Genomic DNA, 24,890 nt, shown 5'->3' with positions numbered 1-24,890 from the left:
GGAAAAGACAGTCAGTTAATTCAATTGAGTATTGACTGTTTCTAGTTCTGGCACAAACAATGCATTGCTTGCTTCAAAAGTGTTTGGTGTGTGTTGTCCTTTCATGGTGGACTCGGCAATGTTAATTCACCTCTGAACAAGAGGTCTTTTGCATTTAAGTGCTGGCTGTTTGCGAATCATTCAGAAAGCTAATTTTCGGTTTACCTAGAAACCCTATTAGTTTATGCTTTTCTTTTTCATGTTATTGGCCCAAGTGGCACATGTGGCACCATGTCACAACGAGGAATCGTCTGAATGCTTACTCTTACTGTTCAATGCTGAATGCGTAGTCTCACTGTCGGAATATTCACATATCTAGAAAGCAGAAACTAGCTGAATTTAGTTCCTCTCCATTATTCCATGTCCATGTTGATGTTGAAGTGTGGGTCTGATTCATAATGTCTGTTGTACGTCATCTCACAGGCAATAGGGTTCTAAATTGTCCAAAGGTCTGATAGTGAGCGTGAATGATTGTGGTTTGTCTATGTCTGCCACACAATTGGCGGGGCAACTGGCTCAGGGTGTAGCCCACCTACTGCCGGAAGATAACTGGGATTGTTGCGCTCTCCACTATAGTAAGGGAGATACGGTGTTGTGGGATCCAGAAAAAAACCACAAGACAAGCAATGTGATACGTCTTGACTCAACAGTGGTTTACTTCGAATGCCCCGATCTAATGCAAACGTACGCGCACAACAATTTCCGGTCCAACGATCTAAATCGGTCCGACACGAAACATGAACCGAAGCAGGCGTTCCATGTTTAAATAAACATTTTCGATATATATCATTTGTAAACCAAGAGAACTACGCGAATGTAACCAAAATAGGAAATACGATAATTTACAACCTGTCACATACTCCCCCTCAAAATAGATGTTGTCCCCAACATATGTACTAGTCAATACATAAATACGCTGGACGACGTGCCCAAAACAATGACGCACGGTATTATGAACTGCATCCAAATATGAACTATAATAATGAACAGTTTACAGACTGGAACGCTTTTCATACATTCTGTTCACATTATAACAATCAACAATTCACAGACTGGAACTCTTTTCATACATTCCGTTTTACTTATACAGGGCTCATCGGGGTCTTCTTGTTTCCATCTCACTGTTCTGTTAAACCGAAGTGTCGATTAACCATTTCTGTAGTATTTCGTGGCATAATAGGGGTGTGCGCCATACATCCAAGGCATTGTCTGTTCACCATGATATGGTACTGTCCCTACATTGTAGCAAGATGGCGAACCAAGGCGATCATACGTGAATACCTTGGGTCTCCTGTGTTCTCGTCGTGGCCGTTGATTTCCCCCAATATCAGGATTACTGGGGGGTGGCTGGGGAAAAGGGGGACACACTGTCACAGGTGGATCATTTTCCGGACCAATGTTGCCCTCCTGAGATTGGTCAACTTCCGCAGCTCCCGGCTCCGTCCCCGGCAGTTCATTCCCCAGTTGATTGTCATCATGGTGGGTTGTCTCCACAAAGCTCACGTCCCGCGGTTCTGGTGAGTCTGGTCGGGTGCTCTGGCGATGCAACACTGGATAATACTCATCCTCCTCATCATCCTCTTCCGGATCCATTTCCGGCATCTTGTTCGGTCGTTGCCGAGTGGACTTTTCCTTGGACTGGGACTGTAGTGAAGTCTCTAATGGCAAATGATCACATGGCAGCAAGAGATTGCGGTGGAGTATCCTAGATCTGCCCTTCCCCCTCTCAGGTTTCAGCTCATAAACTGGAATGTCTTGGCTGACTTGACGAACCACTGTATGAACAACATCCTCCCAGTGGTTTCTCAGTTTGCCTGAACCTCCACGTGGGGTTAAGTTTCGAACCAGAACACGATCACCGGGCAACAGGGTAGAATACTTTAGTTTACTGTCATATAGTCTCTTACTCCTGGCAGCAGCTTTGTTGTTATTTTCTTGCGTGATCGCATACGCTTCCTCCATGCCCTGTTTCCACTTCTTCACATAGTCCTTCTGGTTGGTTTCACCCTGGTTCGAGTCTGGATTCAAACTAAACAACATATCAACTGGCAAACGTGGTGAACGTCCATAAAGTAAGTAAAAAGGTGAGAACCCTGTCACCTCACTTTTGGTACAGTTGTAAGCATAAACGAGTTTGTTTAGTGAGTCTTTCCAGTTACTCTTTTGTTTCTCTGTCAGTGTCTTTAACATCTGGATCAGTGTTCGATTAAATCGTTCAACTTGTCCATTTCCCTGTGGATGGTAGGGGGTTGTCCTTGAACCCGCAACCCCACAATATTCCTTCAGTTGAGCAAAAAGTTGATTTTCAGAACCACTGTATGAACAACATCCTCCCAGTGGTTTCTCAGTTTGCCTGAACCTCCACGTGGGGTTAAGTTTCGAACCAGAACACGATCACCGGGCAACAGGGTAGAATACTTTAGTTTACTGTCATATAGTCTCTTACTCCTGGCAGCAGCTTTGTTGTTATTTTCTTGCGTGATCGCATACGCTTCCTCCATGCCCTGTTTCCACTTCTTCACATAGTCCTTCTGGTTGGTTTCACCCTGGTTCGAGTCTGGATTCAAACTAAACAACATATCAACTGGCAAACGTGGTGAACGTCCATAAAGTAAGTAAAAAGGTGAGAACCCTGTCACCTCACTTTTGGTACAGTTGTAAGCATAAACGAGTTTGTTTAGTGAGTCTTTCCAGTTACTCTTTTGTTTCTCTGTCAGTGTCTTTAACATCTGGATCAGTGTTCGATTAAATCGTTCAACTTGTCCATTTCCCTGTGGATGGTAGGGGGTTGTCCTTGAACCCGCAACCCCACAATATTCCTTCAGTTGAGCAAAAAGTTGATTTTCAAATTCACCACCCTGATCATGGTGAATTCGAAGGGGGAACCCAAACTTTAAAGCATAGTCATTAAAGATTTTGTCTGCCGCTGTTTTGCCAGCTTTGGACGTTGTAGCATAAACTTGAGCGAAACGTGTAAAATGGTCTACTAGCACAAGCACGTATTCATAACCACCCTTACATTTGTCAAGATGCAAAAAGTCAACGGAGACAAGTTCAAAAGGCTGAGTAGTCACAATATTAGTAAGAGGGGCTCTGGTCTCACGGTTGGGCTTTTTGTGTTTTAGGCACACACACTCTCTCAGTACATAGTCCTCTATTTCTTTTTGCATAAAGGGCCAGTAAAAACGATCCCTTACAAGGGAAAGAGTCCTTTCTACACCATGGTGGCCCATTTCATCATGCAGCTCTTTTAACACTGTCACCTTGTGTTTTTCAGGAAGCAGTAGTTGGGTTCTGTTTGCCGTTTTTCTGTACAAAACACCTCTGTCATTAAAGTGTAGCTTGTCCCATTCCCTCACAAGACAAACAACTTGAGGACAATGCTTTCTTAGTTCAGTACCTAGCGGTTTCGTCTCCGCCAGTTTGTATCTAATAATATGTCCTATAATGGGGTCAGTCTCTTGATCTAGCTTGATCTGTCCAACAGTCAATGGGGCTATCGGTGTGTTTAGTGACACCTCGGCACACATAGCTGAGATTCCCATAGACCAAGCTGCACTAGACTCGTTCTGTTGGTCAACCGCTTGTACGGCAGCACTCACAGCATCATATGACATTTCTTTTGTACATCCGTCCATATATGTTACCATATCAAGGGGCATCCTAGATAAACTGTCTGCATCAACATTTTCCTTACCGGGACGATATTTAACAGTAAAATTAAAATCGGAAAGTTCTGCGACCCACCTGCACCCAGTTGCATTTAACTTAGCAGTCGACAGTACATACGTGAGTGGATTATTGTCACTATACACAGTGAAGAATGGTGCATAGTACAAATAATCACGAAACTTGTCTGTGATCGCCCACTTAAGCGCCAAAAATTCCAACTTGCCCGAGTGTAAATTATAATTCTTCTCAGCTGCAGTTAATGTCCGAGAGCCATAGGCTATCACGCGAAGTTTGCCATTTTGTCTTTGGTACAACACAGCACCTAAACCCCGGTTAGAGGCATCTGTATGCAAAATGAAAGGATGCGCGAAGTCAGGAAAACCTAAAACTGGTGGTTGAACTAAACAGTCTATTAGCTGCTCTAACACTGACTGATGCTCATCACTCCACTCAACACGTGTGTTGGAAGACACACTGTTATGTCTCACTTTCCATTTTTGTCTTTGATGCTGCTGAGTCTCAACATTCAGAGGGGCTTTAAGCAAAGCATACAAGGGACTAGCGATACAAGAGAAATCTTTGATGTATTGCCTATAATAGCTTAATAGTCCCAAAATGGCTCGAAGCTCACCGACAGTGCCTGGCTGCTTGTTTTTCAGGGCACGCACTGCTGCTGTATCTGCCGGGTCCATTCTGCTCCCCTCAGCAGAGACAATCCTGCCGAGGTACCTCACTTCCGGCTTAAAGAGGTCACACTTTCGGGCTTTGAGTTTTATTCCATTTTCCCTGAGACGTCGCAACACTCGTCTGACGTCCTCAACGTGGTTGTCAAATGTCCCGCTGAAAACAAGAATGTCATCAAGATAGGGGACACATATTTCGTCCCGTAACCCCTCCAGACATTGTTCCATACACCGCTGGAACGCTGCTGGTGCATTCATGAGTCCAAACGGAATTCGAATCCATTCATAAAGGCCCCAAGGGGTCACGAAGGCAGTCAGGTGTCGGCTCCCTTTGGACATGAACCCCTGGTGGTATGCTTTGCCTTGGTCCAGCAGCGAGAAGATGGTGTTACCCCCAAGGCTATCCACCACGTCCTGTACCCGTGGGATGGGGTGCCGGTCAGGGTGTGTTTTCCGGTTCAGCTCTCTGTAATCAATACATAAGCGCAGTGTACCATCTTTTTTCCTGACACAGACGACAGGGGATGAGTAGGAGGAAGTGGACTTTTCCACCCACCCCTGCGCTATCAAGTCCTGTAAATAGTCTTTCACCTCTCTGTACATTGGCTTTGGGACAGACATATATGTCTTTGAAACAGGCTCAGTGTCTTTCAACAAAATGTCCATTTGTAGGTTTTCCACACACCCTATGTCGTCGTCCGATTTTGAAAATGATGCCGATTCCTCTCTCAACATCTGCTGAACGGTCTTTCTTTTATCTTCGTCCAAATGAGAAAGATCTATTGGGGGGTCCCACTGCTCACTGAGAGCGATGGTGGTATTCTGGACATGGACCTCATTGACAACCACTGAAGGAAGGTCCCTTTTAAATATGTTAGCTGGGTAGACAGACCCTACCGACTGCACTGTACCAATAATAGCCTTTACTGGAAACCTAATATCATGATTAGTAGGGTTCTGGACACTAACAACTATCCTAGGGATGGAACCTGCCTTAACTGAGACCAACGAGTCACAAAGCTCGAGGCCATCTGGCCACTGTGGGTTTTCACTTGGCTCAAAAACCAATGTAACATCTTCCTTAAAGGGCTTAGCCTGTACTTTGCATGGAATAATAAGTGAGCTATGCCTGGCTATAGTGAATCTCTCATTTGTTGTTTTTACACGGTACTCATGTGCTTGTCCCAGACTAACTGCTTTTATGAAAGTGGCAGCTTTATTGCGCTTAAGGTGGGGAAAAGCTAGTCTAACCGATTTCAAGAGCTTTTCTGTATCCCCTGTTTGTGACTCATTAGAGAGGCTATCTAACACAAGACGCTCAATGACATTAAACCCTATGATAGGACACTGTTGCTGGTCACCTTTTAGTACTAATACTGGTACAAGTAGCCCTGGATCATTAGCACCAAGTTTAAATGATATCTCAAGCCATCCTACATAAGGCATATCCGTTCCATTAGCTGCCACAATATTGAGAGTGTTATCAGGGTCAATAAGTTCATTCACATTTTTCAATGACACGTCAGGTAAGTTTGTTTGTTTCCATAACTCATCTACAGCACACACCTGGGACCCCGAGTCCCAGAGTGCTTCAACCCTTTTGTTACCCAAAAAGCACCGAATAAGACATTTCTTTCCCACTAACTCCCTGACCGAAGGTAATTTGCCACACTGGTTCTTATCTGTACGCTCGACAAATGACTGCTTATGTCTCTTCTGAACGGGGCCACGTGTGTGGGGCTTACATTCCATTTTCATAGCACCACTGTAACACTGGGACCTATCTGTCTCTGTGGTCACACCATGTCCCACTGGAGTAACCCTTTCTAGTTTAAAGCATGGTTCCTAGCTGAGTTCTGTGCTTTGCAGCCTGCTCTGAAATGTTCACTACTTCCACATTTAAAACAGTGCTGACAATATTCTTCACCTGTCTGAATACAAGAATAACACCTGGGCTGAGGGCGACGGGGCATGTAGTACTGCGGAGGGGCGAACCGCTGCTGGAACTGTGCTGCCCCCCTCATCGGCCTGGGCCCTGGTGCTGGGTGGTACTGCTGAAGAGCTGATGGGGAGTGCTGGGTGTAGTAGTGCCTGGCTGGTGGATCTACCTGATATTGTGAAGGTGGAGTGAAGGCGACCTGTTCAGGGTAGTGGTCAGGCAGGCGTTCAGGTCCTCCGCTGGTGGGCTGAGAAGTGGCTGTTGGTTTCTGAATAGTCTCTTTGATCTGGGACACTTCTGCACGCAGCTCTTTTAACAGCATCATCTCTGATCTCATCTCTTTGATCTCTGAAAGGAGTTCATTCGGCACAGTAACAGTATTCTGCTTTAAGACTGTCTTCTTCCCAATCGGGACTGGTGTGTCATCTACCTGGACAGTGTTCAGCGTTGTCACCCGTGCAGCAGCATTTTTCTTTTTTTCCTGTCGCTCTTTTTCATTTGCACATGCCATGTTTAATTTTTCTAACAGTACTTCATCTGATGTGGTGGTTAGCAGGAGGAAAGGTTGCATGTCACTCTTTACATTGTCACTCTGTAACCCCGTCAGAACTGTGTGCAGGAATAAACTCTGGACCAACGTGGGATCATACTTCACCCCTGATTCAGCTTCTTGAGATGCAAAAAGAATCCTTTGACGAAGATCCATTGCACGCAGTAGAAATTTCTGTGGGGACTCTTTATTAGTCTGCACTTCCGATGAGAGCTGCTTGTACAACTCAGTGGCTCCTCTCTCTTGATAGTGAGATCGGAGAATCCTTCGTAAAGAAGTTAGGGTAAGATTTTCTTTCCCTTCGAGGTAGCTTCTCAACTGCAGACCTGGTGTTATGGCACGAACCACTGCATCGATGATCTCATCCCCCTGGTAGCCTTTACTGAGCCCACTTTCTATCTGTCTGACCAAATTAGGAAATGTGAGTTTATCTTTTTGTCCGAGTTCACCTATTTGTCCAGATATTTTGAAATCTTTGCGCCAGGGGGCAGTGTCTGGGGGCACTATGCTTCTCTTTCGCACTGCATCCCGACCTTTTTCACTTGGTTTGGCTATTCCTGGTTCAAAATCTTTTATACTTTCAATCAAGTCCTTTATACGTAGCAAATCTGACATTCCTCCATCTTCTAGCTCTAATTCAGCTCTTTCAATGTAGGTTGACACAATATTAATTAGTTGGCCTCGAGTCTTTCCTGTAAGTTGCTCTCTTTCCAGTCCAGATATTTGGATTTCAGCACATAACTCTGACAACTGTTGAAAATTCAGTCCAAATAACTTGCCTTTGATGTCCAACTGTAATTCCTCTAACGCCATTTTCGAGAGGGTAGACGCAGTTCAGCTGGCCGGATTCACTTCAAAGTCTTCCAGTGCCCTCTAGTGGTGGCTGTACGCACAGAGATGCAACTAGAGCACATGTAGAAACAAACCAGTAAACGGCGACGCCACTCCGACTGGGTTGATTGGGGATATTCGGCGCGAGCTTCTACCCACGGCGAGTAGACAACACTCGAACGCAAATATCCCAGCGGTGCCTCCAAAATGTTGCGCTCTCCACTATAGTAAGGGAGATACGGTGTTGTGGGATCCAGAAAAAAACCACAAGACAAGCAATGTGATACGTCTTGACTCAACAGTGGTTTACTTCGAATGCCCCGATCTAATGCAAACGTACGCGCACAACAATTTCCGGTCCAACGATCTAAATCGGTCCGACACGAAACATGAACCGAAGCAGGCGTTCCATGTTTAAATAAACATTTTCGATATATATCATTTGTAAACCAAGAGAACTACGCGAATGTAACCAAAATAGGAAATACGATAATTTACAACCTGTCACAGGATAGGCTCCAACTCACCCGTGAGGAGGGGCAATTCTCCTAATGGATGGATCGATTACCTCAGGCCCCTTAAAATTGGCAAATGATTAAAAACTGTTTTTAGTAAGGTGCAGTGCACTACCTAAACTACAACCACAATCGTAAAGCTTGTGATACAACGCAAAGAAGATTCTCATAGGTTGCGTTGATTTACCTCCCTCCACATTGACTCATCCTCCATTTTTGAAACAGCCAGCGTGTTAGAGTCCAGAGGTGCCAAAATGCCACAGCAAAAAGACATTGTGAAGATAGCCATCCAGATGCCGGGGGCTTACCCCCAGCTCATTCGACTGGATCAGGTAATACTCTCCACCATTGAATTTCTTCACTGTAGTTGATCTAAAACGGTAAAATGATTTAATTTGCAACAATGCTGTGTTTACAGAGATTTTTTATGCATCTTAAGACAAATGCAAAAGGTCTGAGTTACTAAAGGGTGGGATGGTCTTAATAGGTTTTAGTGAACTGTGCATAAGTGAGTGTATTACATTTAACTCATTCACTGCCATTCCCTAATTTATTCGGGAACTGAAAAGCATGATGTGGCGCACCATTCCCAGGTTTTGGTTTTTCTTGCGGGGGTGGCGATAAAGCGCTAGTCAGACCTCTGCCAATGTTTTTGCCTTCCACGAGGGGGCATCATTTGCCTTTTGCCCATGTTAGCGCCTTGTTACAGCTTCAGCTGTTGTTAAAGCATCTTATAAATCAATATGTATGTATTGTATTTTGTACAGCCAGCCCCATTTCAAGCTCAGTTAACTCCAGACTGGAGTGGAAACATTTTTGCACATCATCTGGCAGTGAATGACTTAAGGGGCTTTTGTTATTAGACGTAATTCTATTGGTGCATTGATAAATGTAAATTTTCGGGATATTCTGTCCCAATCACATGATCAGAAATGGAGGGCCGATTACGTGATTTACGGGTGAAAACGATCGGTTATATTATTTTCCCGACACATTTGATAGAACTTTGATTTTATTTTGAGAGTATTAAAAAAAGCAATTGGTACTAATTTGATTTCTATATTTATATTTCTATATTTATATTTTAATGCAGTCATTAGAGTTGACATCTTATCACATGATAAAGTGTAGTATAGTTCTATCTGCTATTTTATTATGTATCATTTTATGTATGGTTTTATTGTTATGTGCTTTGTTTTATTGTTTTTATTGTAAAGTGTCCTTGGGTGTTTTGAAAGGCGCTTGAAATAAAATGTATTATTATTAAAGTTGAGAGGGTGAGAAAAATCAAATGCACGCTTCGTTGGGCGAGTGTTGGATTGGGACTCGGTAACAGCAGGAATTTAAAACTAAAGACTCCAACCCCCCAAAAAAAACAGGATCGCTAGTTAATTTACATGATGGATGCTCATTGTTTCACTTAGTGATCAGGACACAATCAGTCAATCCTAAGGACCCAGCTGTCTTTCTCCCTCCATACTATATGCGACTGGTCACCGCATAGTCACCACCACTAATAACAGAGAAGCCACGAGGCGTACCGCACACTCTCACAACGTTTTGACGGCTTGACCACAGGACTGACCACTAATAGCAGGATAGCTGAGTGTCAGACATGGTAGAAGTCTGACTTGTATTTACATCACACAAGTCACAGATTGGATTAGATTGGATTGGATTTGCCTTTATTAGTCTCACAGTGGAGAAATTTACATTTCACAGCAGCAAAGTGATGAAAGAGGGCGTAATTGTTCACAAAGCTGTTCTACCACTGTATGAATAGCATATGTTTAATGTTGCGTGTATTTCCAGATTCACAGCCAGGTAAATTGGAACCGTTGTTGAGTTTATATGTGACATACTGTACAGTTATTTAACCGTGAGCCATATTCTTGTCTGTGAGCAGAAGAAGCCCTTATCTGCTGTGATAAAAGAGGTCTGTGATGGGTAAGTCTGTCTGTGTTCCATTTCTTTTCATATACGTATTTTGCCGTTGTTTTGACATACATTCTATTCATAACTTCCTGTGTGTGCGTACATGTGTATGCACGTGTGTGTTTTCTCTGCATTTGTAGCTGGAATCTCCCAGGTCATGAAAACTATGCGCTTCAGTATGCTGACGGAGTGCAAACATACATCACCGAATCGGTGAGTAAATAGTGAAATGTTATCAATAATGGACTCAGTCACCCCTTAGGCATTTTTTAGATCTGTGATGAGAAGCATGACTCTTAACTCATTCACTGCCATTCCCGAATTTATTCGGGAATTGAAAATATGACAGCGTCATTCCCAAATTAGTTCGGGTTTGGTTTTTTCTTGCTTGGGTGCTGATAAAGCGCTGGCCATGGCCTCTGGCAATAGTTTTCTCACTTCCACAAGGGGCAGCATTTCTTTTTTTCCATGATAGCTCATTGTTCCACCTTCAGCTGTTGTGAAAGCACTATACTGTATAAACCAATACAGTATGTATGTATTGCATTATATTTTGGACAGCCACCCTGATTTCAAGCTCATTTAACTCCAGACTCTTTTAATTTAGGAAATAATTCTTTTTTGTTGACGAAAGAAGAGAGTCTAAGGTTTCTTACGCTGCATTGAATGTTTATGTAGTCCTAAAACACAATATTTTTGTGGGTCCTGGAATTTGAGTGACTATGACAAAAACCCTGGCACTGGACTGGACTGGACACATTTTTCACGTCTTTGTAGTGAATCAGTTAGGAGGTTTTGTCTGAACTTTATTTGCTTTTGTGTTCTGACAATACTGTACTACTGAAAGTAAAAGTGCTGTCCATGTCAGTAGTAAGATAGGAGCGAGAAGGAAATAAAGGGCTAAAAATACAACCAGCTTAATTTCTAACACTGTAAAACACACACTGTAACTTTTTTTCACATGTAAAACCGGTACATCTTTTCCAAAAAAAGTTTTAAAAAAATCCTCATGTCGCTTTCCTTTTCCCACAAATATGCTGCGCACATTATGAACCCGCAATGAACTAATATATAGAACATTACAATCATTTTTTCTTGATTGGGCGTTGGTTTCGAACCTGGGTATTAATTATTCATTTTAAAGCATTTTGGAAAGGTTTCTGGATTTGACTGGAAACATTTAAGTGGAAGTCGCTTTTGTTTAAGCTAATTTATGTGGTTGAAGAAATGGACGGGCCCCATCAAACACCTTTGAGATGAAATACAATATAGATTATGAACAAATTTATTCCAGATAAATACAAGAGAAAAAAATCCACACTCCACAACTCCAACTTTGTGGAAAGCACTTCCCGTTGTGTATTTCCTGGTAAAGCATCTGAATATTTTTGGCTGAATGGTCTAACAGTTTGGTACTCCAAGGTGAGTCAACAGCAACAATATTCTGGGCCCAAAGCGATTTTGCCATGGCTTTTATGTTGAATGCACTTATGGTCGTCAAAGTAATTTTATTTATTTATTTATTTATTTATTTATTTTTAGAACCGTCTAGACATTAAGAACGGCTGCATTCTGCGTCTAACCAAGGCCCCGGTGAGTCTGCACCCAGTAGCCTCTAAATCGCGCTCCTCCTTTACGGCCCGCATTCGACAACTTCTCTCTTACTACTCTACACATTACAGAAGCCTGAACACTGTTTTCAGTGAGTTTTTGCTTTCTTTTGTTTCATTCTGGGAATATAGGGTCGCTGTGCTGAGGATTTGTTTAAGGGCATGCAAAGCATGGATCTTGGAGTTCGCTGCGATTCGTTGAAGCAACTTGCCTGTGTTTCCACGGACGTGACCTTCGCGCAGGAGTTCATTAGCCGAGACGGACACCTCTTACTGGTCAAGATAGTGGAAGACTCAAGCGAGTTAGTTTTCTCTGTTTTGGGTGCATTTGAGCATTTTACCATACAGAACTTCTTATCATGCAGCCAAAATGCTTTAAATGAGTTTTATGTTTCACAGTTCTGAGATTCGGATTTGTTCTCTTCTCTTGCCCTCCTCCCAAGAGTTTAGCATGTGCCCAGGCTTTCCACGTCATAAAAACAGTCCAAGTCCTAACTGTTAAATTTGGGTGAGACTCGAAATTGTCCATCAAAAATTGTTTGTTTATGTGCCCAGCAAGGCAACACGGAAAGTCAACAACAAACCATTCACACTCACACATTCTCCCCTATGGACAATTCCCTGCTTTCATTTAACCTAACATGCATGTTTTGGGAATGAGTGAGGGTAAAAATCCATCTAAACATACAGAGAAAATGTTAACCCTTCTGGAAAACAAGAACTGAGGTTAAACCTGAACCTCAGAGCTGTGAAACAGGCACTCATCCCACTTGAATCACCGTGCTGCCTTTCCCATGACGGATCGACAAATTATTGATCTCAAAGATGAGTAGCCATTCATTTATTTATGTTTGTCCAACATCTGAGTGCATTCTGGTTTTGTTTTTGCACATATTCCTTTCCTTGGATGCATGATTCAGGAGTGCTCTGATCATGACCCACACACTGACTGCCTTCATGGAACTGATGGATCATGGCATAGTGTCCTGGGAAAACCTCTCATCAATCTTCATTGAGAAGGTGCTTTCTATTTGAGTTCCATTTCGTCATTTTTTTAAACTTGCATCATCTTTGCCATGCTCCCACTCCAATTCAGATTGCTTGCTTCGTGAATGCCAAGGTGGGCGACGCGTCTATCCAGCAGGTGTGTTTAGACATACTGGAGAGCATGGTCCTGAGCAGCCACAGCCTCTTCCTGCAGGTCAAACAAGTGGTCACCATGGAGAGGCTCATTGCTCACCTTCAGATGTGAGTAACCGTCAAATGACGTGACTTGCGCTCCACAGTGATGTCACTGTATGTGAGGCTAAAGACTATTATCTCTTGTCACGATTGCTCTTTTGGGTTCTCAATGTGGAATGTCACTTTGTGTGTTTCTTCTCACAGGACTAATCAGCAGATTCAGACCAAAGCTATGGCTCTACTTATGGCTCTGTTGCAGACAGCTGGGGATGCCGACAGACAGGTGCTGATTTGAAATGCGGAACTTTTCACCAGTCAGCTCGTGATTATGCCCTAGAGCAGGGGTTAGGAACCTTTTTGACTAAGAGAATCAGAATCAGAATCATCAGAATCAGAATCATCTTTATTGCCAAGTATGTAGGACACACAAGGAATTTGTTTCCGGTAGAACACGCTGCACTAGTATCGTCGTCAAAAAAACTGCTAAGTGGCACTATACAGTTCCAAGAGAACCATAAAAATAAAATATTTAGAAATGTTTTTCAGTAAGAGCCACACGCGCGCGCGCGCACACACACACACACACATGCAAACACGCACACACGCAAACATGCACGCACACGTGGCCACTTTTCAACAAAATGTCAATGTGAGAGCCGCGCGCACACACACACACACAAATGCAAACACGCATGCAAACACGCACGTGCAGCCACTTTTCAACAAAATGTCAGAATGTATTATTTAAAATAACTTTGTGATAGTACTCACCGTTAACATGAATGGTATTCCGTTCCTCGTGATTGGTAAAAATCCAGCCAAACGGTCCATAGGCGAAGTTACTGCTAGCTGGCCTACACACAGCTCATAAGCTTCCACACTAGCTATCTGCAATATACTTCTCGCAGAAGTATATTGATGCTAACGTTAACATGGGGCTTGTTAAAATGTCACTGACATTCGACTGTTTCATCGATGGAATTGCTTCAATGCAAATTAGATTCAGAACATTTTCTCTCCTCAAAGGTGAATGCTCCGGTGCATTCAAGCTGAAGTGTACTCATTGGGCTCATTTAAAGGGCCGTTTACCTGTTTCAACATGACGGCACTGTATTCAGAACGCAGGAGATCTTATTTTGACAGTCATCTTACACTTCCTGTAAACAGAAAAGTCATTCAGTGCCTCTGCTCGGACTCTGCTTCTTTCTCCTTGTGCAGTAACACTTTTTTCATTCAACCGCCTGTCTCCTATTCTCTCCCACTTGCCTTGTTACACACACCCACAGGCGCACATACACATCTCACGCTTATGCGCCCACACAAATCCACCCTTCATAGTCCAGCAAGAGATGATTTCATCACAGAGGTCATGGTTTGATCAAGTCCAGCACTTTTTTGGGTTACTTTCTCACTATTGCCCCCCAATCTAGGAAGCCTGTTATTACAAGCATAAAAAAAGTTTTCATTTTCTTTTTATTTCCAGGAAATGTTTGCATACCTGAATAAGAAGAATCTCCGTCAGTACATTTACAAGGTAAATTGTGACGAACCCCCACCGTAATATGCTCACTCAGTTGCTGTGTCCACATTGTTTCCACTGGCTTTTGTACTGTATTTGCAGTAATAGCCCGGGAGTCGGCAAATCACTGCTCAAGAGCCACATGCTGCTCTTTAGATTTTTCAAAATGTTGGAAAATGGAAAACTATGGGGCAGGGAAATCATTTTTACATGGGTTTAAATAAGAGGACAAACACGACAGAAACATGATTAACCTTTTCCAATGTTGTATAAATGTGTCAAATGAATATTCAACGTCAACATTTCATTGAAGATTTGCGTCATAGCCTCACACTTTTCTAAGCGGGGAAGGATGTCAGTCAAGAGGCTGTTGTTTTAAAAAAAACTGCCTTTCAAGCACAATTCACCGAGGGTACTTGCACAAAATGGGAATCTGGGGAGCCTAGAGAAGCATTATTAAATGGTACATGTGAGCTACGATGGTTAGTACGTCCCATGCCTTGTTCATCTTCCCGTTCATCTCACCATTATGGCTGTTGCCCATTGTATGCAGGTATGCATGTTTAAGTGATGTGTGCACAGGTCAATCGGGGGAGGTTGGTAGATCGCAAAGTACATTTTCCGTCGTTAAAGTATGGGCGCCCCTGCTCTACAATTTCTTCTTGAAATAGAGAAATAAGAGTGTCCTTGTGTGTACGTATCCATGCGCGTGTGTGTTTGATTGAATTTTTCTTCCTGGTTGTAGTGCGTGTGTGTGTGTGTGTGTGTGTGTGTGTGTGAGAGAGAGAGAGAGAGAGAGAGAGAGAGAGAGAGAGAGAGAGAGAGAGAGAGAGAGGTAAAGAGGTGGAAATGATTTGTTGTTCCAGAATATCATCCACAGTTCAGGTTCAGTGCAAGATGAGATGGCCCACTACCTCTACGTCCTCCAGTCGGTGACTTTGAATCATCTGGAGCCGCGAATGAGGACGCCGCTGGACTGTTACAGCCAGGTAAGTCCCATAAACACAGTGTACGAATAAGACCAAAAAAAATCGGAATATGATACTCAATGTCCAAGTAAATTTGGATTTCAGACACTACTTTGATGGTGGCTTGCGTGGAGACATCACTTATTTGTCTGACATAATACACAAATCCAGTTTGTTGCATTGTATTGCGTGCTTGAGCTTGCATGCTAGTCCACTCAAAAGGTAGGCATGTAGTCAATGTGCAGGTGTGATTTGTTATGTAGGAACAGCGAGAAATCCTTCACAGTCTGCGGCAGGCAGCCTTTGAAACGGAGAGCGAGAACAGTCTTAGTCACGAGAGACGCCGTTCTCTCTGCGCCAAAGAGTTCAAGAAGTTGGGCTTCTCTGTAAGTGTCAACCCCAAAATGTGGAAACGGTCTCGTCCAAGTCATTCTAACTGTTTGTATGTACCACGTCTCCAGAACAATAGTAATCCTGGTCAGGACTTGGTGAGAACGCCTCCCGGCCTTCTAGCTTTGGACACCATGTTTTCTTTTGCTGCACGCAATCCGGATGCTTACAGCAGGGTGAGTGGGATTTTTATTTGCCATCACATCATTATCAACAAAAATATCGACCATGAATCAGGATTTAAATAGAGCCAACCCGAAACTTTTATTTGTCATCTTCCCTCACACATTCTGAGCAATCAGGAGTTTCCATGCCAACCAGAAATCAACATGCGACTTAGACCCAAGTGCTGTTTACACCAGCACTTGGGTCTAAGTTCCATTCTATCACTTCAAACTTTTTTGTTGTGCTTGTGGTCAATGGCGAGAAGCGTTAGATCTCTCTAAAGCAGGGGTCTCAAACTGAATTTACCCGGGGGCCGCTGGAGGCAGAGTCTGGGTGAGGCTGGGCCGCATCAGGATTTCCACAAGAAATCACAGATAAAATATTCCAATGTTCTCAAAGTCTTTATTTTTAACATACAAAAAATGAATTAAATGAATACATGAATAAAAAAATAAATTAACCAGTAATAAATAAATAAAATAATTATAATCATCATAAGGCAGATACAGACAGAAAAAACACAGGAAAACTAATTATTTGAATAAAGTTTCAAATGTCTGTATTCATAGTTCTTTAACCTTTAACTTTCTTAAAGAAAATATTGAACATGAACTGTCCTGAACATGGCTTCTCTTGCCTACTTGTTCAGCTCCACACACAAGTTTCATTCATATCAATCATGCGGGCCACACTAACATTAATCTTTCATATCAAGGCGGGCCGCAAAATATTCTTTTGGGGGCCGCATTTTGCCCCCGGGCCGCGAGTTTGAGACCCCTGCTCTAAAGTGAGCATGTAAAACAGTGCCTTGGTCAAGGGTACCCTGGCGGTAGCCAGCTAGTTGCAACTTTCCTGGTTTGGACTTTGAACACACTTATTCTCTATCAATTGCAAAATGTTGCTCCATATTTTCTTCCATTTCCACCACATAGTGGGTTAATGCCCCGAAATACTTTCTCATCCTGTTTGTGTGATTTTTATTTTTTTGTGTCTTTTGTATATCATGACGGCTGTTTCAATTTGTGACCTGACATCAAATCATTCATTTCCCTGTCAGTTTGTCTTGGAGAACAGCAGCAGGGAGGACAAGCATGAGTGTCCTTTTGCTCGTAGCAGCATCCAACTCACGCTCATCTTGTGTGAAATCCTTCGAATCGGCGAAGCTCGTGAGTCTGCCGGCAGTTCTGCTTCACCCTCACCGTGACGAAAGTGACAGACTCGTCAGTCAGTCTGTGTTCTTGTTGTTGCAGCCTCCGAGACCGGCTCAGACTACCACCCCATTTTCTTCAGTCAGGACCGGCTGCTGGAGGAGCTCTTCTGTGTGTGCATCCAACTGCTCAACAAGACGTGGAAGGAGATGAGAGCCACACAGGAAGACTTTGACAAGGTGCGTTAGTGAATTCGGATGGCGCTGTAACCATTTACACGGTCCATTCTGAGAAGTACCTCTTGATCTGTGACCCTAATCAGGGCAAAATTTTGATTCCCCAGAATCCTTAACTTTGACAATAACAATGTGTTTTGCTTAGGGAGGGCTTCTTACTAAAGAATCGGACGTGTGATGTCCTGTGGTGAGGGCACGTTGGCAGTGTCTCTCTGTTTTGATATTTAAAATCCGTTGCACATTTGACGTCATTCGGCAAAAATGAAAAAAAAAAGCACTCAAATCGGTTCAAGATGTCTTTTCATTTGGCAAGAAAGACATTGATGCATATGCGCAGCCATCTATTGATGCATGCCTTCATGCGTGGAAAGATGTGACCTTTCAAGAGCAGTGTCATGCTTGTACAATAGTGGAGGCGCTCGCCAAGTTTTAAGCAGTGGGGGCTTGTCTACAGGAGATATTGATAATCTGTCCGTTCAAATCATCATCAGTGGCAAAGCGACTCCGCTTTTGTTCTCATCTGAATTTCCACATCCCCTGCTGCTGCGCCGTTCCCACCAAACGCTGCCCAGACGACCACAAAACTCAGTGACCTTTTCACCTTTTTTTTAGAAGCGGGAATGGCCTTTTGTTTTTGCCCACGGCTCCCAATCAACGGTGCTCTGGGGCAAGTACAAAGGGGCATTAAGTGGACAAAGGGAAGCGTGGAGTGGTGCAAGCAACTGAGGGAGAAGGAAATAATGGGGAAAAAAGTTATTTGAGCATCAGCAGGAACAACACAGCAAGAGAGGGAATGTCAAACAACTGGAAACACATGAGAGGGTGGAACACAAATTACTGGGTAACGCAGTGTGACGGTGGGACATCACAATGCTCCAATTTTCTTCTCATGATACAGTGCAATGTGTTTCGTCGTACAATAATGCAGAAACTGGTTTTATTGCGGTTAATTGGACTCCATCAAAGAATAACCATAACATGTTTGCAATGACTGACCAACATGAGTTTTAAATTGGAATTTAACCATAAATATCACGTATGCAGATGTTCAAGGCTCACTCTATATAGATTAGATTAGATTAGATTAGATTAGATTAGATTAGATGAGCCTTTGTTTGTCTCACAGTGGAGAAATTTACAGTTTACAGCAGCAGAAACAAACTACAGGAGCTGCTGTAAAGGCAACCACTCTCGCGGTGCCATCTTGAAGTAAAAACAAAAAGCTAAATAACAAATAATGTGACACAACACAAAAGACACATACAGTCTTCAATCTTCAGCACTTTCTGCCCCTCTTTGTTGCATGAAGAAGTTCTAGGTGATCAAAGTGTCCTTTTCACCAGTTTATCAGGGACGTCATGGTGGAATGTGTATGTCTGCTACAAGCTAAATTTTGAAAGCAAACAGGAAGCTCTAGCATTCAATCTCAAAAGAGATTGTCTTGCATCTCCTGTCCCACGTAAATCCGCTTCAATTCGAAGCCGTGACAGTTCCACATATGCATCGACGCTCTGTGCTGATGCTCCTTTCTTCTCATCGCGGGCTCCTCAAGCCATGCATTCATCCAGCTGCAGACTGTCCAACAGCACTGACCTTTCTGATGAACAAAGCGGGGCTGTGAAAATGCTGCCCATTACAGGCGCAAAAAAGCACATTGTCCCCAGAGCTTTCCAGTGATGACGGTCAAATGGCACTGACATTCCTCCCAACTAAAACACTACTGGCCTATTCGTGCTGCCGAGAAGGCGCAACCGCTAAGCACAGTGTCCTCCTTAATGAATGTTGTGGCCAGAAATGCTGAAAAACAATCCGTATCCGTTCCACACAACAACTCAAAGTGACAAAAGAAAACACAAAGACAACAAAAAAGCAAGACTCATGAGAGCACTTGCCGACGCCTGCCTACTCGGGTGCCATCTTGGACTTCTTAAATAAATAACCAAATCAGTCAAGAGTGAATTTCATTGACAACAACGTTGTATGTAACAAAAAACCTGCATACAAGACTGTAGTCGTTCATTCTGAACTCCTAATACTGCCCAGCAAATTGACCTAAGTAAGGTACATGCCGAATATTACGCTCTGTGCAAATGTGAAAAAAATGCAGATACTGGAAGAAGCAGTAGCATTGTTTGTAAAATAAACATAAAATGTGTCAATAAATATTGTACCACACAGTTCACCTGATCAGAACATCTCCAAAAACAAAAAAACATTTTGCTGGCTTTGGCCAAATTCAGTTACATAGGCCGCAATACTTTGTGCCGCTGAGCCAATTCAAACGCATGCGAATAAAACGACTGGGTTGGATAATTGTGATGAGGATGGTGGTTTGCATGCGTTGCGTGTGATAGTATCAGGCCGTGTGCGTGCGTGTGTGTGTGTGTTTACAAAATAGCCACCCAGGCAGGCTTGCTGCTGTCATGTTGGTGATCACAAGCGGCCTCTCTCTGCACACATTGAAGTTTGGAATTGGAATATTTGCTCAAGCGTTAAATACCCCTCTGAGGTGTCGCAATGGAGGTAAGGCAAATGTGTGTGTGTGTAGTTTTCACCACCTTAACAGATGTTTTTTGGGGTATAGGTTGTGTCAGCTCAAAACGGTCATTTATTTTGTTCAATGTGACATGGGGCTCTGTCATTATATTACGGGGTTATTTTGGTCCCTGTGTATAGAATTCACTCATGCCAGATAGACAAACTATAACACAGGCCAAATGGAAAGCCTTCTGCTTTGTGTGTGCAATGTAAACGAATTGTGCATTCATCCGGATGTCACGTTAAGCTTTCGTCCCGGCTCGTTTGCAATCAGTCCAGTTTGGGCGTGAACGGGAATGGCCCAGGTCAGCAGAGTGAAGTTGGCCGACTCAAATATGAACAAAATATCTACCCGTCTCGATTTGCATCCGACACCTGTACACCTCACGGCTTCTTAATATCTCAGTAGCACATTGGTGGGGCAGCAACCCAAGAAATGGCGTTACTCTTTTTGTTGTCTATTGTGCGCGGTTGACATTCTAAATCTCCCTTCCGTATGAAAATGTGTCCTTTGTGATTCACACGAAAACTGAAATCAAAACTAGTTGCAAGAACGCCGCGAATTGAATCAGAAATTGGTCTGTTTTGTTTTTCAAGGTCCATCTTGTTTGTTGCTCGGCGGAATTCAAATCGTTCCGTCAATCGAAAGAATAAAAAGTTTGTTTGCTGATAGTGGGCTGTTTGTTTATATTGTAAACTAGATACTGCCGGGGAAAATAAATGATTTTCATAGTAAACAGCTCCTGACAACTTGAAATTTGTTCTGAATTTAATCAGTATTGAATGCCATGCACTAAATAAATCGGTCAGGGACATCAAGTTAACTCTGTTCATTTTAGTGTTTGATGTCATTCATTTTTTTTTTTTTTTTAGTAACCCCGTCTGTTAGCTTTGGCTGCTGAACCTCATTGAATAAAATATGAATTCCATCACTCATTGATCATTCTGATGATGAGTGGGCAATGAGTGTGAAGTAGGTTAATAAAAATGAGGCACGCTTCATTGATTGGCCGCCGTTTGGGGAATTTGCTGTGGGGGTAATTCACAGCTGTGAGCTTGTGACCTTATAACAAAAAATCTATCATTGAATTGGTTTGTTTATTTGTTTTACATTTTGGAAATGCAACCGTGGTCATAGCACAGAAGCCTCCAAGTTCCAAAAGATGTATTTTTAATGAATGATGTGAGTTCCTAATTGTGACTGGGAGTATAAATCCATGCGTTCCACGTGATGCAGGTGATGCAGGTGGTGAGGGAGCAGATCACACGCACTCTGTCCACCAAACCGACCTCCCTGGAGCTCTTCAAGAACAAAGTCAACGCTCTCAACTACAGCGAAATCCTCAAACTACGGCAAACCGAGCGACTACACCAGGAAGAGACGCTGGCCCCGCCCGTGCTGTAAGTTGGAGAATGAGCGCGAACGACATGCTCAATTGAAGAGAATTTTTTTTTTAATGTAAAAATTCTGCATATCTCTTTGCAGTGAACTGAAAGAGCGCCTGAAACCGGAGCTGCTTGAGTTGATCCGCCAGCAAAGACTCAACAGGCTTTGCCAGGGGACAATGTTCAGAAAGATCAGCAGCCGACGTCGACAAGGTGACTGACGAACATGCACACAAACATACACAAAAAGATTGTTTTCCCCTCTTTCCTTTTCTGCAAATTGTCATACTATTGGCTGTTGCCCCTCTAGACAAACTGTGGTACTGTCGTCTGTCGCCCAATCACAAAATGCTGCATTATGGCGACCTCGAGGAGGACTCGGACACTCCACCCATTGAAACGCTGCAAGAAAAGAGTGCGTGGAGTATCCCTTCCTCCGTTCCTTCCTATCCTGTTGATGACTAGTATCCAAGGTGATTGAAGAACATACTTCAGAGCTTGACTGATGACTTGCTCTCATTGTGTAGTCCCGGTCGCAGACATCAAGAACCTGCTGGTGGGCAAAGAGTGTCCTCACATGAAGGAGAATAAAGGCAAACAGAACAAGGTGAGCCGCTTGTTGTTATTTACAGCGAGTATAAAAAGGCAAATAAATACTCCTGTTCAAATTCCACTTGAGTGGGATATGACAAAAGAAGACCAAAATGAACAGTTTGTGTAACCCCCAACACTCAACTGAGGGAAAAGCAAAGCGACGCTCCTCTTAATGCACAGAAACAGCAAATTGGAACGTTTTTCAGTCAATAACTAAAGACAAGGACCCCCTGCCCCCCACCTCCCAATCATCTGTAACTTTTGATAGTAATGTACAGGTACAGTATATACGATAGCATACCACTCGTGAGATGTGAGGTTATTCCAATGTAAATTGTTGATAGTTGTCCATGTTAAGCACTTTGTTAGACCGTCAGCTGTTGTTGAAGTGCTAAGATGAATTAATATGTATTGTATTGTGCTTGGGAAACATGGATGTAGTGCGCATGAGGCCTCACTGCCGTGCATGTGTTGCATTTAGGAGGTGTTAGACCTGGCCTTTAGCATCACCTATGACGTGGAGGAGTACAGCCTCAATTTCATCGCCCCCTCTAGGACTGATGTGAGTGCAGCTCATTAACATCGGCATCAGCATAAGCTGTCCACTTATAGACGTCTATGTGTGCGTTAGTTCTGCCTTTGGACAGACGGACTGAGCGTCCTCCTGGGCCGGGAAATGACCAGTGAATCCATGCGCAGCGAGCTGGACATCCTCCTCTCTATGGAAATTAAGCTTCGACTCCTGGATTTGGAGAACATCCCCATCCCAGAGAATGCGCCCGTCGTCCCCAAACCACCGAGCAACTACAACTTCTGCTACGACTTTAGTCAAACTGAACAATAGAGGGCGCATCACAAAATAAGCGCCTATGTAAATATGTAGTGTGTGTGCGTGCCTGTGCGAGGCTCTGACAAAGACGTTTGTTGCAAATGTTCACGAGCTTCAACTGCTGCTGTGCTCATCCTTAAATGGGATGTCAACCCCAACATTGCATGACAACAATATGTTCTATGCGCACCGACCACTCAAAACATGACATTCTGATGAACCTTGCGTTTGTGGTTACAATCCAGCCCAGTAGTTCTTAAGCTGGGTTCGATCGAACCCTCGGGGTTCGGTGAGTCGGTCTCAGGGGTTCGGTGGATCTTCTGCCACAGAGGTCCACCCCTCAGTCTAGACTGCAGTTAGTAGGCACAGTCATTGGAAGAAGGGTTTGGTGAATGAGCATAGGAAACTGGTGGGATTCGGTGCCTCCAACAAGATTAAGAACCACTGATCCAGCCATTTTCAGCCACCTCTGCTGGCGGCCATTTTGCCAGTAGCCGTCAACAGAAAATGACATTATGGTTGTTCCGGTACCAACCAATCACAACCTACTTTTCAGAAAACTAAGGTATGATTGGACGAAACGGGTGCGCTCATATTCCACAGACCCCGCAAATGAGAATGCCGTGTTTCGACGAGAGAAGGTGCATCAAACATATTGTAACAAAAGTTTAGGGGTCGACGTCCACTTTAACATCCACTTGCTTGACTGAACCTCACAATTCCAAGTGAAATTTCACTTTTTCAACCAATGTGTTCCAAAAATTTCATAGGACTCAGTGAAATGAATGAACATCAAGCTTGTTTTGGGGAAAAGTGAAAATGAAGTCTGGACTCTTTCTATATAGGAAAGCTATACTTTAAATAAATTTGTGAAAACAATACCGTTTTGTCTCAATCTTTCGATGATAATTTCAGTCCCCTAGTCTGGAATCGTCCTCCATGCAAGTCAACGTATTGACCGTTGTACTTGCTGACCCTTAAAGAAAACCAAATATCTTACTTTGCTTAATCATTATTAGATATAAATGGAATTAACCCTTTTTTTATCTAATTTACGGTACATTTCATCAACACAATTGCCAATGAGTCTTGGCCAATTCCATGCATAAAGAAGAAAAAAACAGCTACGCACCATATTTTTAAGAAACAAGCACACGGCTGTAGAAGATTACCAAATTTGTCTGTCACTTAGACTTTTTTACATTTTATTTGGTAACAGCTTAGGAATGCTTTAGTTTATTCACAAAGTTTCAACATGCATTTTTTTGTTCCAGTGCTTTATTTATAAAACATTTTTTATAAGATACAAACAGTTCTAGTGCAATGTACAATTTTAAAGCACTGCAATGGCCAGTAATACTAACAAAACACATCAGCTTTAATTCGGCAATTATTGAAGGAAGTCCCACAGAGACTGATTTATACAAAATAAATATACATTTTTTTTATGAAATGATATTAAGGAAATAAAACGGGAGGAGCACGATGATTGACAACATTGTGTGACAAAGACTCCGACGTTACCTTTGGATTTAAGTTTGTGTTTGTAAATTGCTTAAGAAAATCAATAAATACAATAAAATATCAACATTGCCCTCTTGAGCTGTTTATGACTTGTATGCTTGACTGGACAGCAAGGAAGGTGAGACTGATCTTTACAGGCTGGCGAGACAGAGAGACAAAGATGGTAAGGACCTGCAGCAGGTTCGGGTGATTAAGGATAGAGATGGCAATGTATTAACAGGTGCCAGTAGTGAGATGGAAAGAGTACTTTGAAGAATTGATGAATGAGGAAAATGAGAAGGAACAAAGAGTAGAAGATTGGATTGGATTTGCCTTTATTAGTCTCACAGTGGAGAAATTCACATTTCACAGCAGCAAAGTGATGAAAGGAATAAGGAATAATAGGAAAGGAAGATGTGACTGTTGTGGACCAAGACGTAGCAAACATTAGCACAGATGAAGTGAGGAGGGTGCTGAAGAGGATGAAGGGGGGAAAGGCACTCGGGCCTGATGATTTACCAATCGAGGTATGGAAGTGTCTTGGAGAGGTGGCGGTGGTGTTCCTGACTGGGTTATTCAACAAGATCTTAGATGGTGAACAGATGCCTGAAGAATGGAGACGAAGTGTACTTGTGCCCATTTTTAAGAAAAAGGAGAT

At 43.0% G+C, this 24,890-nt stretch overlaps 1 protein-coding gene across 1 annotated transcript in view; it reads left to right on the top strand.

Annotated features, from left to right (window-relative positions):
• The window catches only part of elmo3 (engulfment and cell motility 3), a 28,560-nt gene extending 4,952 nt beyond the window's left edge, over positions 1-23,608 (top strand). The window contains exons 2-21 of the mRNA XM_088997001.1: positions 8,455-8,561; positions 10,136-10,176; positions 10,305-10,377; positions 11,707-11,757; positions 11,907-12,076; positions 12,695-12,794; positions 12,871-13,022; positions 13,161-13,239; positions 14,440-14,490; positions 15,342-15,464; positions 15,707-15,829; positions 15,905-16,009; positions 17,056-17,164; positions 17,249-17,385; positions 21,158-21,321; positions 21,407-21,519; positions 21,617-21,721; positions 21,834-21,913; positions 22,382-22,462; positions 22,532-23,608. Coding sequence (XP_088853127.1) covers positions 8,484-8,561; positions 10,136-10,176; positions 10,305-10,377; positions 11,707-11,757; positions 11,907-12,076; positions 12,695-12,794; positions 12,871-13,022; positions 13,161-13,239; positions 14,440-14,490; positions 15,342-15,464; positions 15,707-15,829; positions 15,905-16,009; positions 17,056-17,164; positions 17,249-17,385; positions 21,158-21,321; positions 21,407-21,519; positions 21,617-21,721; positions 21,834-21,913; positions 22,382-22,462; positions 22,532-22,744 — 2,148 coding nt within the window. The 5' untranslated portion in view covers positions 8,455-8,483 and the 3' untranslated portion in view covers positions 22,745-23,608. The remainder of the gene's footprint in view (positions 1-8,454; positions 8,562-10,135; positions 10,177-10,304; positions 10,378-11,706; positions 11,758-11,906; positions 12,077-12,694; positions 12,795-12,870; positions 13,023-13,160; positions 13,240-14,439; positions 14,491-15,341; positions 15,465-15,706; positions 15,830-15,904; positions 16,010-17,055; positions 17,165-17,248; positions 17,386-21,157; positions 21,322-21,406; positions 21,520-21,616; positions 21,722-21,833; positions 21,914-22,381; positions 22,463-22,531) is intronic.
• Positions 23,609-24,890: the final 1,282 nt, after the last annotated feature.

Source organism: Hippocampus bargibanti, linkage group LG05 (assembly GCF_051943395.1).
Source record: "Hippocampus bargibanti isolate YZ-2025 linkage group LG05, ASM5194339v1, whole genome shotgun sequence".
Taxonomy (NCBI): domain Eukaryota; kingdom Metazoa; phylum Chordata; class Actinopteri; order Syngnathiformes; family Syngnathidae; genus Hippocampus; species Hippocampus bargibanti.
This window is presented reverse-complemented; position numbering and strand designations above follow the sequence as displayed.